The sequence below is a fragment of the Falco punctatus genome (genome assembly GCF_963210335.1).
Source record: "Falco punctatus genome assembly, chromosome: 6".
Classification (NCBI taxonomy): domain Eukaryota; kingdom Metazoa; phylum Chordata; class Aves; order Falconiformes; family Falconidae; genus Falco; species Falco punctatus.
In genome coordinates, this window is record NC_137585.1 from 41,587,869 (window position 1) to 41,603,489 (window position 15,621).

The 15,621-nt window shown below is 38.4% G+C and overlaps 1 protein-coding gene across 5 annotated transcripts in view; it reads right to left on the reverse strand.

The window, feature by feature from the left end:
- Positions 1 to 644: 644 nt before the first annotated feature.
- Positions 645 to 15,621, reverse strand: part of RASSF9 (Ras association domain family member 9) — a 45,142-nt gene continuing 30,165 nt past the window's right edge. For all 5 annotated transcript variants that reach the window (XM_080394207.1, XM_080394211.1, XM_080394210.1 and 2 more), the window contains one exon: positions 645 to 7,774. In XM_080394207.1, coding sequence (XP_080250333.1) covers positions 6,499 to 7,774 — 1,276 coding nt within the window. In that variant the 3' untranslated portion in view covers positions 645 to 6,498. The remainder of the gene's footprint in view (positions 7,775 to 15,621) is intronic.

Here is a 15,621-nt window from a genome sequence, read left to right on the forward strand (position 1 = left end):
CTCCATGTAGAACAACCAGCACTATTAGGAAAAGGTGAAATGATAGTGGTAGGTGACTGTCTTCTCAGAGGTGTGGAGGCATCCTTTTGCCAACCTGATGTGTTCTCTAGAGAGGTGTGCTGCTTACCAGGGCCTCATATCAGGGTTGTAACTGAGAGACTACTAAGCTTCATACAGTCCACTATTAGCCACTGCTGTTTTTTCAGATGCACATCAGTGATGCAACCAGGAACAGTTTGAGGAATATCAAGAAGGTTTACAGAGCCCTGGGAGCAGTGGTAATGGACTCTGGAGTGCAGGTAGTTTTTTCACCAGTCCTCCCAAATGAAGGGAGGGTTTGAAAGGGCCAGTTGAATCTAGCAAATCAACGAGTGGTTACAGGACTGGTGCCACAGTCAGGGGTTCAGCTACTTAGACCATGGGACTTACTTTGAGAAGCCTGGTCTGCTGGGGGCTGATGGAATCAATCTGTCAGAGAAGAGGAAGAGCATCTTTGGTCATAGGCTTGCCACACTGGTGAAGAGGGCTTTACACAAAAGTTGCCAGGGAGTGGGGAACCTCAGTCCATCCCACTCCTACCAGTTTGATGCCAGTGCCAGCAATACATGCCAAGAGCCTGGAGAGGGATCACAGGTTAGCTGGAGAGGGATCACAGGTTAGCTGGAGAGAACCTAAAGAGCAGCACAGAGGAATTCCAGCCACTCCAACCAGTAAGTTAGCTTCATCGGGGGCCCAACTTAAATGACTCTCTGCAAAAGCAGGTAGTATGGTGGAATGAACAAGAAGAGTTAGAGATGTGCACATGCCTGCAGGGCTATGATCTGATTGGCATTGTGAAGACATGGTGGGATCGCTCCTAGACTGGAGTGTTGTAATGGAAGGATACAGGCTCTTTGGGAAGGGCAGGCAGGGGAGACAAGGGAGGGGTGTCACCCTCTATGTCAACAACCAGCTGGAGAGCATGGAGCTCTGTCTGGGGATGAATGAGACACTGGCTGAGAGCTTATGGGTCAAGATTAAAGGGAGGGCAGGGACAGGTGACATTATAGTGGGAGTCTGCTACAGTCTGCCTGACCAGAAAGACTGAGTGGATGAGGCCCTCTGTGGACAGATAGGAACAGCCACATGTTCACAAGCCCTATTTCTCATGGAGGACTTCAAACACCTGGATAGCTGGACAGACAACACAGCAGGGATTAAACAGTCCATAAGTTTCCTGGAATGTGTTGATGATAACTTCCTTCTCCAAGTGATGGAGGAGCCAATGAGGAGAGGTGCTGTGCTGGACCTTGTTCTCACCAGCAAGGAGGGACTGGTGGGGAATATGAAGCTCAAGGGCAGCCTTGGCTGCAGTGACCATGAAATGGTGGAGTTCAAGATCCTTGGAGCAGCAAGGGGAGTGCACATCAAGCTCACTACCCTGGACTTCAGGAAAGCAAAGTCTAGCTTCTTCAGGGATCTGCTTGGCAGAGAGCCATGGGATAAAGCCCTGGAGGGAAAAGGGGCCCAGGGAAGCTATTTAATATTCAAGGATCACCTCCTCCAAGCTCAGGAGCAATGTGTCCCAACAAAAAGGAAGTCAGGCAAAAATGCCAGGAGGCACGCATGGATGAACAAGTTGCTCCTGGACAAACTCAAATGAAAAAGGGAGCCTACAGAGGGTGGAAGCAAGGACAGGTAGCCTGGGAGGAATACAGAGAAATTGTCTGAGCAGCCAGGGATCAGGTTAGGAAAGCTAAAGCCCTGATAGAATTAAATCTGGCCAGCGACATCAAGGGCAACAAAAAGCTTCTATAGGTACATTGGTGATAAAAGAAGACTGGGAAAATGTGGGCTCTTTCTGGAAGGAAATGGGAGACCCGGTTACCTGGGATATGAAGAAGGCTGAGGTACTCAGCAGGTTTTTTTGTCTCAGTCTCCACCAGCAAGTGCTTCGCTCCAGCAACACTGCCCAAGCCACAGAAGGCAAAGGCAGTGACTGGGAGAATGAAGAACTGCCCACAATAGGAGAAGATCAAGTTTGATACCATCTAAGGAATCAGGGGGCATACAACTTCATGGGACCTGATGAGATACATCTGCAGTTCTTGAGGGCACTTGTGGATTAAGTGGCTAAGCTGCTATCCATCATATTTGAGAAGTCCTGGCAGTCCAGTGATGTTCCCACTGACAGGAAAAAGGGAAACATAAACCTCATTTTTAAAAAGGGAATAAAGACCAAGACCCAGGCAACTTAGGCTAGTCTTACCTCTGTGCCCAGTAAGATCATGGAGCAGATCCTCATGGAAACTATGCTAAGGCACAGGCAAAATAAGGAGGTGACTGGTGACAGCCAACATGGCTTCACTAAGGCCAAATCATGCCTGATAGATTTAGTGGCCTTCTGCAATGGGGTTATGACACTGGTGGATAAGGAAAGAGCAACTGATGTCATCTACCTAGAACTGCACAATGCATTCGACACTGTCCTGCACAATATCCTTGTCTCTAAATTGTACAGGCACATTTGCCCAGTGGATGAGGAATTGGCTGGATGGTTGCGCTTATGGAGTTGCGGTCTACTCCTGGATGTCATTAGATACCAGTGATGAGTGGCATTCTTCAGGGGTCATCAGTATTGGGACTGGTGCTGTTTAACATCTTTGTCAGCAACATAGATGGTGGGATTAAGTGCACCCTCAACTAGTTTGCCAGTGACACCAAACTGTGCAGTGCGATTGAAACACTGGATGGAGGTGATGCTGTCCAGAGACCTTGACAGGCTTGAGAGATGGGCCCGTGTGAACTTCATGAGGTTAAACAAGGGGAAGCACAAAGTCCTGTATGTGGGTCAGAGCAACCCCAAGCACAAGTACAGGCTGGGCAGAGAATGGATTAAGAGCAGCCCAAGGAGAAAGACTTGAGGGTGTTGGCAGATGAGAAGCTTAGCGTGACCTGGCAATGTGCACTTGCAGTCCAGAGAGCCAACCATGTCCTGGGCTGCATCAAAAGAAGTATGGCCAGCAGGTCGACAGAGGCAGTTCTGCCCCTTTACTCTGCTCTGGTGAGACCCCACCTGGAGTACTCTGTTCAGCTCTGGGGCCCCCAACATAAGAAGGACACGGACCTGTTGGAGCGAGTCCAGAGAAGGGCCACAAAAATGATCAGAGGGTGGAGCACCTCTCCTGTGAAGACAGGCTGAGAGAGTTGGGGTAGTTCAGCCTGGAGAAGAGAAAGCTCTGGGGACACCTCATAGCAGTTTTCTAGTACCTAAATGGGGCCTACAAGAAAGCGGGAGAGGGACTTTTTACATGGCATGTAGTGATAGGACAAGGGGGGAATGGCTTTAAACTGAAAGAGGGTAGATTTTGATTGGATGTTGGGACGAAATTCTTCACTATGGCAGTGGTGAGGCACTGGAACAGGTTGTCCAGAGAAGCTGTGGATGCCCCATCCCTGGAAGTGTTCAAGGCCAGGCTGGATGGGGCTCTGAGCAACCTGGTCTAGTGGAAGGTGTCCCTGCCCATGGCAGGGGTGTTGGAACTAGATGATCTTTAAGATCTCTTCCAACCCAAACCACTCCATGACTCTGTGCAAAAAGTGTCTTTCTATAAAAACCCCTTTGTAACCGACAAGTGTAATGGATTGACTTTCCTTTCATTTCACTTTAATATTTCACATTTCCACTCCCTGGGTAGAATTTTTGTCTCCTGTTATGCAGGACTTTTTTGATCTTCCTCTTTGTCAGTAAGTATAACATAGTCCATGGAAAATTTTGTAAGATAAAACAAAAATGTGAAGATGGAAAGGAAACTGCCTTCAAAGAATGGCAGGAAATTAGCCCAAGTGTTTGATTGCGCATTTCCTCATGGGAATTAAAAAAAAAAAAAAAAAAAAAAAAAAAAGATAGATAGTTGAGACAAAGGAAGAATCATTAAGTAAGGAGCATAAAGGTTCATAAAGTATAGTTTTAGCATCCTAAACCCAGGTCTAACAAGCATATAGAAAGTGCAGAGTCAGATAAACAGCAAAGAGTGCACACAGTCTTTAGTCATCTGGCACATTCATCTAAATTCTGGAAGAAACAAGTTTGAGATATCAAAGTATAAGCTTCAAATACAAGCTTTGAAACACTAGTTTTTTTAATATTATTTTATTTTTGAAGAAATACTCTCTCCCAACCTATTTTTCTTATTATTTTCTTAAAACATAGCAATACTCTAAGGATCTACATGTTGCAGGGGATGTACAATCAACCACATAGTGTGGTTAAAGATCAGTTCTGACAACCAGTAACAAGTTCCTATGAGGGAAAGAAATCTGATAGAGTATAAGTAGAAATTAATTCCCCCATGTGTCTTGTACTAGCCTGCATAGCTTATTCTGTTTGAATACTTTATCCCCTAAGTATATATTAAAAAAAACTCATTAGACATAACTGTTAGCTAAATTCACAAGAACTCATAGAATACATTAGCCTACTCCCAACGTTCGAAGCTCTTAGCTTACTACTTGTCAGTGACACCACAGAGTTCAAAAGATGCCGAGTTGCGTTAATAAATTATTACGATGATAAGATATTTGATACATATTTATGTTTCCATCAGAGCTGATGAGTCTAAATATGACATATTGTTATTGAAGTATTAAAATAACATTGTATGACAAAAACACAACACAAAATATATTAAGGCAGCTAGCACACTTTCCTGGAAAATAAACTATTTATAATATCCAAGATTAGAAAAAAAAACTTTAAAAAAACCACAAAAATTACTCTTTTAGAAAAGGCTTTTTTTCTTTTTTTTTTTTTTCTCTTTTTTTTCCTTCTTTTTCCTTCTTTTTTTAAACTTTTTTTTTTTTCCCTGCATCAAATATGTGCTAATCAGTAGTTCTAGCACTTTGGTCATTTTAGAAAACAGATGGATGACAGACATGTAAGAAAAACACAGAAAGGGAAAGCAGTGTATCTGAAAGTATTTTACATTTATACCTTTTAGGTACTGTCTGTTCATTTACTTTGTAGGCTTTTAAATCCAGGATCTGTTTGAATTTTGCTAGAGCTAACTTTTGTTTAGAAACACTGTAACTATTTCTCCGTTCAATTCATTTAATCAAAAGCATGAAACAGATTGATCTGCAAAATATAATCATGGCAATCCAGAAATTACTCATGTACTCTCTGTTAGCACAGTTTCTAGCTCAGTTAGAAATCCTTTTCGATAACTGAGTATACATCTTCACTTTGGATTCACAGCAATGTGCTGGAGAAGGATCTGAGACCAGCTATACATCCTAAGTGAAATTATTTGACTTAACCACATAGTTGTAAAATTCTCATGTTTTGCATTCCATCTTTTTTTTTTTTTCCTGGGGCCCAATATTTTATTATCTATATAAAGTGGATCTGCTTTAGCTGTACCCCAAAGTCCTCACTGAGGAAGGTAGGATTTACAGGTCCATAACCCTGCTCCAAAACAGCATGAGGTAGGATTTGACAACCTACCTGCTGTGTTAAAATGGTAACTACCTGGCTATTGGGAAACAGTATCTAGCCAGAGCCAAAAATGTCTGGTTCCTGCCCATCCCTTCTGTTATGCTTTATTTGGTAGTCATGATCTGAGGAGGCCTGACACTGGATCTGACTGGTGAGATAGGCAGGAGAAAGCCTTGCTGAAAATGCCCCTGGGGTTAGGTGTGAGCTTGGGATTTGAGCGTCTAGCACAAGCAGGATGTAGGCAGTTCTGACATGCCCACTGGCAGGAACTATGTGGACTTAAGCATCACTGGGGCAACTACAGAGTAACAACAGATAAGTAGGGGTTTCAAGGATCTTAGAAGCAGTTAAATGCTGCTGAAAGAGACTGGAAATTAAAAACCTATGTGTGTAAGATAATTTTTAAAATGGGGCTTGGGTATTTCTGAAAATATCATCCTGATAACTCAAAACTAAATTTAAATACACTGTTTAAATGCAATTGCATTTCTTTTGTCCTACAATATCACAAAAACTACTTTTAACAGATTATATGCTCGAATATATATTCTTTTACAGCAGCTTCATGGCAGGGAAACTCCAGCTGAATAAAGCTAATGTAACAGAGCAGAAAATCAAGCACTCTGTCTAGTTTCATCTAATCTCTAATTCACATTCCTAAAAAGTTAAAGAGATGCAGAAGTGGACCCAAAGATTAGGGGATATCAAATCTCCAGACTTTTGGTCCAAGTCAGTCAGAATGCTCCTGTTTCACTGAGTATCAACATTACAAGGTCTAAACAGTCTGTCCTGGTTTATCTAAGTCAACAACCTTGCGCCTATTAGCAGTTAACCCATGAGACTGCCCATGCATTTTAGCACAAGTATACTTTGAAGTACATAAATAGACACTGTTTACTTTGCTAAAGCAGTGCCACAGTTTTAACATCTTGAAGGGCTGAACTTCAAAGACAACAAGGTTTACTAATTCTTATAAATATCCTCCAAAATATAACTTTTCATAAATGCATGACTGTTTTCAACTATGTTGACAACAGTACCATGTCCCCTGAAGTTATTTCAGAGTCCTGACTGTGTGTAGAGCTGATTCCAGTGTCAGAGTCTGTATCATTTATGTCCAGATTAGTCACTCTATGAACAAAGTCAGGAACAGCAATGCTGTTACTGGACATGCCACTGCCCTTGGATGGTTCTTCATTTGATGGAAGCCTAGTTTCGATGTTGTCTTTAACATGTAGTAAATTAAATTCTTCTGTAAGAAGTTCATATTCTTTTTCCTTCTTTTGAAGCAATGAGTCCCTGTATGTAAGTTCTTTCTGAATGCAGCTCAGGTATGAGTTGATTCTCAGACCGTCTTTCATACTTTTTTCCAGCTCATATTTTACACTTTCCAAATCTGAGTTTTCCAGTTCAGGATTAGCAGCTCCTTCTGTGTGAATATCATCTCCACTTTTTTCTGTGCATATACCGTGTACCTCTCTTTCAATTTCAGCACATAGCTTCTCTATTAATTGTTTGTGATGTTTCAGTCTCTCTTCAACCTGTAAAATTCCATCACTTTTGCTCAAATAGTCATGCATGTTTTTCTGATCATCTAGCCTACTCCCTTGCTGCTCAGCCTCACTTGGATTGATCATTAAATAGGAGTCCTGTACATAATTTTCTCCATCATTGGCCACACGATCTAGATGGAATTTTGCTTCACATTTTTCAATTTCCATATCTAGCTCCTTCATTCTAAGGACTTGTTGATGAATGGTATGATCTTGAGAAATGATCAGATGAATCAGTGTCTCCATGTTATCTCTCTCTTGCTGAACACTGTCCTGTTTAAGCTTGGCCAGTTTCCGGAAAGTCTTCCTCACAATTTTCTTTTGCTTATCTATTGGCAACATCTTCATGTAATTTGCTGGACTGAGATCCCACTGTTTTTCTACATTTTGTACTACCTTAGCTTCAGCTGTCTTCCACAATGGAAATGAGAGGAAAGCATCTGACTTTACCAACACAAAATGCAAATTAGACTGCTCTTCCCCCCAGGCCTTCCAAAGTCTCAGAATCTTTGTCAAGGGAGGAAGTACTCGCTCTGAGCCTCTCCATTTTTCTACAATGCAGTAATCGCTAGGTTTTCCAAAAAGGACCTTTTTGTCTCCAAAAGTTGCTTGATGTTCCTCAAGCAATGCTTGAATGACTTCTGCACAAGTGGTGCGCTTTGTCAGGCCACATACAATCTTCTCTTCCTGGCAAACCCAAACCACAATCTCTCTTTCATTTGAAGCCATGTCCTTGTTGGGAGACCTGGAAAACAAGAAGAGACCAAATATAAATTACATATCAATGTCACAAACTGTATGAATAATAACAATAATTCCGACATGACTACCACGTTGAAAAATTCCCATATTATTTTACAAGACAATATACTTCTTTAAATTACATGAAGAAATATCATTGGATGAAGAAACAGAAAACCACACCTATTTCAGCTACTGCTTTAAGATTATTACTAGTCCAGCTGGATGAGAATCTCACACAAAATGTCATTTATCAAATTTAGTTTTTGTACACTTAAGTGTTTATTAACAATCAGTGATAAATTTTGGCAATCTGCATTACATTTCCAGACTGTTTTAGGATAACATAGCTTTTAGTTCTGCATTTCTGTTCTCATCACATTGACACTGCACAAACTTTTGTAAGCTCTTAATATCACCGAGGCTTCTGAAGGGAAGAACGATGCCTCCAAATATGTACTGCACATAGATGGGCTGAGAAAAGACAACTGAACATCTAAGTTAAAAGAACTTGATGACAGGATAACTCCATAGCTCTTTTGCCACACCTGTACCCATACAAACATAAACACCATTGTTTTCTACTGTGATGTTTCACTGACAAGTCTCAAGAAATGTGTTGCTTTTCCTGAAGTACCAAACAGCCTTAATTTCAGTGAGTTGTGAGAGAATACCAACTGCAAGAGAATACCTATATAGGTCCCCATTTTATAACCTTTGTAATTATACAGAAATGCCCGAAAATGTATAAAGGGTTTTTTTAATTATTATTTATTTATGAATTCCAATGAATGTGTAACAACATTAGCAGATAGTGCCTTCTTATACACTGATATACCTAACTTCAGGTGTCTAAGAACCCATTGCCGCTACTGCAGCTGTCTAATCAATACAATCAATGGAGCCTAGAAAGCCATACATCTGACCAAATGTAGAAGTTCACAGTTAACTCATCAGTTTCTCCCCCTCTGAGTAGCCCTGGACCACCATGTGCCTACATTGGCAGAGTGGCCTTGCGAAACCCAGGATATTCCCATCCTCTAGCCTCCACATGCATAATTTGTCGCTTGCCCAAACCTGATGATTTGGCCTCTTGTCTAAAATGATAAAACAATAAAATCCCTGAGGAAAAAGGTGTTTCTTTGGATTTTCCGATATCACTTCCATTTCACTGAATGAATGAGATTTAACCCAGTTTGACAGAGAAAGCTTGAAAATGAAAATGACAATTTTCATGAAATTTGGACAATATTCAAAGGGCGCAAAACGACATTTGGTTCTATCTGGGACTGCTTATTTGCAGCACTTTTCTAGTCCTTTGAGATGTAGTAGGAATGGAGTTTTACCTGGCTTAATTAGGGTTATACCCTATGATTATTAAAGCAATCCAACTTGTTTCTTTTTCTGAATTATTACACAACACTACAGACACACTGCAATCTAATAAATTGAACTATGATTGACTCAGCTCTAGGTGCCACTCTGACCAGAAGGCAATGATCCTCAAAAGACAGGAGTCTGCAAATGAATACCAATAAAACCTACAAGAGTGAGTTTATTAGTATCATCGCACAGGAGATCTCTGTCCGACTGCGTTGCTCCAGGTCTTGGAACATTCCTCTGTAAAATCTGTGTTTTGGTAGATTACTCTGAGTAATGACATCATTGTCCCACTTCAATAGCTCCCTCTTACAGACCATCATTTTTACAGTAATTATTTTTTAAAACTGGTGTTCAGAAGATTAACAATGTTTTCACAGACTACTTCTCAAAATAGGAAAGCATATGTCACAGACATAGAAAATGGCAAAATGGCACAAAGAAACAGAAATATTCAAGTTTAAATGAGCAGAGAGGGAGTGAAAGATGATATGAGATTAAACAGCATTACTGTTAAGTATGTCACATGCTAAAAGTCACTATCTGTAAGTGGTTTTAGGTTTACAGAACACATGATGCTATCGAAATATTTTTATCTGTTGACGGATTGATAGTTAAATAAAACTTACATAAATAGACAATTGCAACATAAGTTAGCTGTGGCTGTAAAATAACTCTTTTTACACTACAGATATAAAAGGAATAAAAAAATAAAATACAGAGTTACATTATAACTTAAGCATAAATTTATGTAAAATTAATTATAAAAAATGCAGTGTCTCAAACCATATTCACTACTGATACATAAATAATTGACCTAGAAATAAAAGTGTATTACCAGTCACTGAATTTCAATTTATAAATGTACTGACATGAAAAAAGAAAAAAAAGACATAAAAATATAAGAAATATCAAATTGGGACTTTAAGGCGGTATATTCTGTGTGTCTTTCATGGTTAGTTTTTGGGTTTGGTGGGGTTTTTTTAATCAATAAATACATTTTAGAGAGTGAGTGTTATCTCAGTCTTTTACCACACTTTTGGGAGCCCTACACAATTTGTTTGCACATTGAAACTCTTCCTACTTTCTTTTCTTCCTTGTTTTTTGTTGATTGCCATATTTTCTCCTAGTCAATATTTTCAGTGTGAACAGATTATATGAGTTAAGCAGAAGTTTGTTGTCTCTTTTCCTGCTGGCTCCTTTAAAGCTTTCTTATGAAGACAGTTTCTCTTTGTCATATTAGTAAATCTCCACATAAATTTGAAAAACTCTAAATATCCCATAGTATTAGTGTACTGATAAATACTTTTATTATACCCATTTTTAAATGGAATTCCCACGGACTTCAGCAGGAGTTAAGAATCTTCTGGTGGAAATAGATTGTTTATTGTAAAGCAATCTCTACAGGATCTGTGCAAACAATGTGGATATAAGCCAACGTTCTTAAATTACTGTTACCAATAATTTTTTAGCAGTTTATCTCCCAGTGTTTTGGGGTGTTGTTTTTTGGGGAAGGATTCTTCTTTACTTCATCTATAACATATTTAACATACTGAAGTCCACAACTAATAGTGGGGCTGCATGAATGGATAATGTATTCATGTGCAGATACACGAAGAACTCAAGTAGCTTATACATGTATGTACATATAGCATATGTAACATACACCTTATAATTATATTGTCACATTTACAGAAAAGGTGAGAAGAAAAAAAAATTCTGAACATCACTAATTCTTGGATTAAAACAGAACTGTAAAGTGCAAATTCTTTCATTATTTTTTCCATGTGTTTGTCAAAACTTATACTATGTTCATTTTTATTCAGTAGCCTCACTAAATTTTTGATCTTTCTTTTTAACCAAAAAGAATTAGCAAGTCATTTATAATCCTACAGTTCCATGGAATTCTAATACCTTCCAAAAAATCAAAAGTGTTCTTTATTATGTTCCACTAAAGAAATGGTAAACTGATGTGGCCTACCATGAACCTTTTAAGTAAAATTTATTGTATAATTCTTTAATCATAGTTAATTCAGGTAGTGCCAAACATAAATGAAACTTCAGTGTGTCCGTCACAGCATAATAATTATTAAAGACTTGCTTTCAGGATGCAAGAAGATGCTAATACTAGGAAACATCTTTTATTAACCTGTGCTTTCCTCATAGAAAGTGGAGAGCAGATTCTGCATATATGAAGTGGAATTCATCTCACTCAGGGATCTGAAAGTTAGGATTTCTTTATAAATTCACCATTAAAGTTCCTCTTTGTCATGAGAGAGTAGACCTCCAAGGAGAATACCACCACAGCCAAAACCATTTATGATCATTGGGATAATCCTCAAATTAAGCTATTTCTCTCCTTCATTAACTACAGGAGACCTATGTGGCTCCCTTAAACTAAACTCCTCATTTTCAGGTAGCTACATACAGGCAAGAGGAAGCCAGTCAGATTCTCATTTATTATCTGAGAGAAATTTAGCAATAATGGCTCAGACAACAGTAGATTTAATAAACATAACTGTGGGACCTACACATTACAACTTCACAGCTTAGTTTAGACGCTGACTATTCCATTTGATGTTCAATTTATTACTACTATTTCTATGGAAATCCATTAAGTCATTTCAGTACTAAGCAAAATGTAATGCAGTTTGTAACTCCTTGTCTTGAATAAATGTTGGTCATTGGCAGCGATTTTTTTTCCCCTGAGATGTAATAGTAAAATAGTCAATATTCAGCAACAAGAGCTGCTTTTAGATGGTCATTTTAATGAAGAGGCAAGCTTCTCATATTTACTGGTTCCTTGCCTTTCACATCCTGCAGTTTTCTAAAGGAACCAAAACACCTATAATTTTTCAATAACTTATAAAGTTTGTAATATGAATTTGTAATAGCTAAAGTGTTTTTCCACTTTAAATGTTTGGCTTCCTTGAAAAACATTTCCAGTAGCAACTTCTTCAAAACTAGCTAGGCAACTTCTTAATTTTTTTCAAAAGTTTATTGCTGTTGCTGTAAACAGGCTTTAAAGCTTTCAGTTCTGGCTTGAATTCTGTTTCCTTGAACTGATCACTGAAATGTTCCATTTATCCATCTATGATTTTAAAGCCTCGATGTTAACAACATGCACGTCTATCTTTTTTTGCAAAGTCACTTGTTGCTCAGGAACAGATGTAAATTTAAACTTCAGAATGGTCAAAAGTACATTTCCAATCTTTTTTGTTTGTTTGTTTTTATTGTTAGTTTAATGCCTTCTGCTCTTTGCTTCTCTTCATGATGACCCCAAAATATATTCTAATCATGTTATAGACCTCACACAAAGTCTTGATTGCCTCAGCACAAGCTGATTATTGCACATCAGATATATACTTCATTAATTTACCATTCAGGCCTAAGGGAAGAAAGGTAATACATTCCAGCAATGTACAGACAAAATAAAAACATGTACTTATGTTGCACAAAGTCAAAATATGAGATAGCTTAAATGCTGGAAGGCACTTTTGATATTCATTAAATTTCAGGGATGTCCAGCACAAAAACATACATATCAAATGCATAATTTTTTTGCCTTCCTAAAAATTTTAACATTGTTCTAAAATATTCGATATATAGTTTTACAAACAATCATACCAATCAGATAAGGGGATGCACCCACTTTTTAGAATTTCACCTTCATGTCTATAAGATGTTCATTTTTCCTTACTAATTCCAGTAAATATTCTGTTGGGACTAGATCACTCACATATAACATTTTTAGCAGCTTAACACAGTGTTTCTGAAATGCTGTTGACACTAAAAGAATATTTGTTTTTTGCTGAGAAAAAAACATAGATAAAATTCTTCTCCCCCTTCACTGTAATAAATTCTTTGTAGATATCCACAGGAAAATAAAATTTTCTCAACATTGCCGTACTTCTGGATGTACCACACCACACACACACACACCCCAAGGAAAAATGAAACTGAGTAACTCAAAAATACCTAGGTAATTGCTAGAAATTTCACAGCAGGACATGCCTTTACTAATTTTAAATGAACATGAACAACAGATCCAATTTTAAGTCAACATGAGCAACCAACTCAAAGTTTTTGTGTGAGGAAAGGTATTTAAAACTTGAGATTATGTTTATGAACAAACATTTTATTAGTTGTCTCCTCCCAGTCACTGAAATAATTTATACAGATAAATAAATCTATATGGAAAAAATAAATTATAGGGAATAAAAAATCTGCTGGTGAAAATAAAACCACACATAGCGATACATTAATCCTTTTCTTGAAAATATGTACAACTGTTGATAATGTATAAATTTGCCATCAAAAAGATCATTCTGGAAAGCCATTTGTGTGAAATATCTTTGTCATTTTTTTCACCAATTCTTGTGAGAAATTACATTTTATAGCCTTAATTTTCAGAGATGGAAGAGCTTTTACATATTATATATGAATTAAATTACTGTTGACGGCATAAAGTTATATCTGTTAGTAAAAACGTTTGTGGGTTGGAATATTCCCGTATTACTTAGTGTAATAATGTCACCATTTTTTCTTTCACTATTGCATCTGCAAGTGGCACATAATCTGTAATTAGTAATTCTTTATGTCCAAAGGGTTGTTTCTAGTGTTATGCTAGCAGATGATGTAACTAATTTAGACCATTTTGGTGTAGCAAATAAATCAAATTTTGTACTTGTGAGGAGATCTTTTCTTCTCTTAATCTATTTTTTTCTTTTTGATGCTGTACTTTCAACATACAGAAGACACAGAAAGCCATATGACATGATAGTCATTTGCAATGCAAGAAGAGCTACAGAACAATAATCTATAAACAGCCTCCTATTGACAGTATAAACCCTCTCAATAGTGCATTTGAACACACAGTCTAATCTACAGCAAATCAGATAATTGTGGCTTACGATTGATGGGCTGCCATGATGGGATCCTCAGCTGACCACAGCTCTCAGGTAGGTATGCTGTTGTCATGACCTCCCCAGAGCAAGATCAAAGTGCTTCTGAACTTCTAAGACGCAAACTGCTACCTTACGTCACAATACCACCCAGAACAATTCACTTCTTCAACGGAGAAACCGAAAGTGGCTAAGTGACAGAACCATGGGGGGAAAAAAAAGGCTTTAAGAGACAACCCTCCTGCTGCCTACTGCTTTCTTGCAGTGGAGTCCTTGCCTAGCTCTTTGGTATCTGGAATCTCAGTGCTTTCCTGAGTCCACTTTCAGAGTCCACTGAGAAACGTAACACTTTCAGGCAGACCCAGGCAGGGCTGCACTCTTTGTGTCTCTCAACAGGCTCTCCCTTCTTTCTCAAGCTGTACACTCCCAGCCCATCACCAAGACTTCTGTGCCTCATCTCCTGCCTACCACGCTGCACAGCAGAAACCTATCTTCCAGCCAAGAATACCGAGTTGCTGAGCCACTTGCTCTTTTGAAAAAGGTGTGACACAATGGCATAAAACATCTGAGGAAAATAAGACTTCTGCCACAAAAACATTGAATAATCCAGTGTTTTCAAGGGGGTGGGTGGTGTCTGAGCATGCTGCTGGGGAATGTAAATCTGCCCACTTGGATCCTGGCAAGTCTGTATTTGTGCTATGGTCTTCTCTTTGCTCTGCACCCATAGATGTTTCTTCCATGTGCAAGAGCCCAGAGAACACATGCCTTGTTAAGCACTCGCTAATAACATTGTTATCTCTATGTGTCAGATCTGGGCTATAACTACCTATCAAAGAAATCTGATGGCTTGTAATTCTATTTACTTGCTGGAAATAAGGAGAGGTCAATATTACAGGGATATCTACTTCATACAGACAACCTGCATTTGTAGTGCAGGACACACACTACATGTCATTTGAGAGCTCTGGATACCAATGACTTTTACATGTCAAGGTGTATAAAGGCTAATTAGCTTATTAGTCATCACATTCCATATATAAATGATAATATTATATTGCTTTCATTATTTATTTTTCAAAACCTCAGCATGTTACTATATATATCTCTCTCTATAAAAATAAAAGCATATATGAGACAGCGGATGATAATTTTGAAAGAAAATATCAAAAGATATTTTGGCTTTGTGGGGTTTTTATCTGTGAAATTTGCAAAAAAAGTAAAGTTATTGGTGCCATGTGTTGCAGCCCTTGCTTGGAAGAGACTAACTTAATTTGATCCAAACAGATTTTGGACAGCAAGTTTAAGCATTAAAGCTATAAAAAATTACACAGCCCATATGAAAGGTAAGGTCAGAAGTATTTCAACCTTTCAGAAAAAAATGGATCATATTAAAAGTTCATACTAAGTTTATTCAGATTATCCACATTTAATACACCTTTTTTCTCAACTTTCTGTCACCTTCTGTAAAGTCATTCAAAAAGCAATAAAGGCCAAATCTTATACTCAGTATGCCTCCTGCCTAAGTAGATTACATGCTTCTGAGTTTCCTAAGGGCAGCAATGAGGAA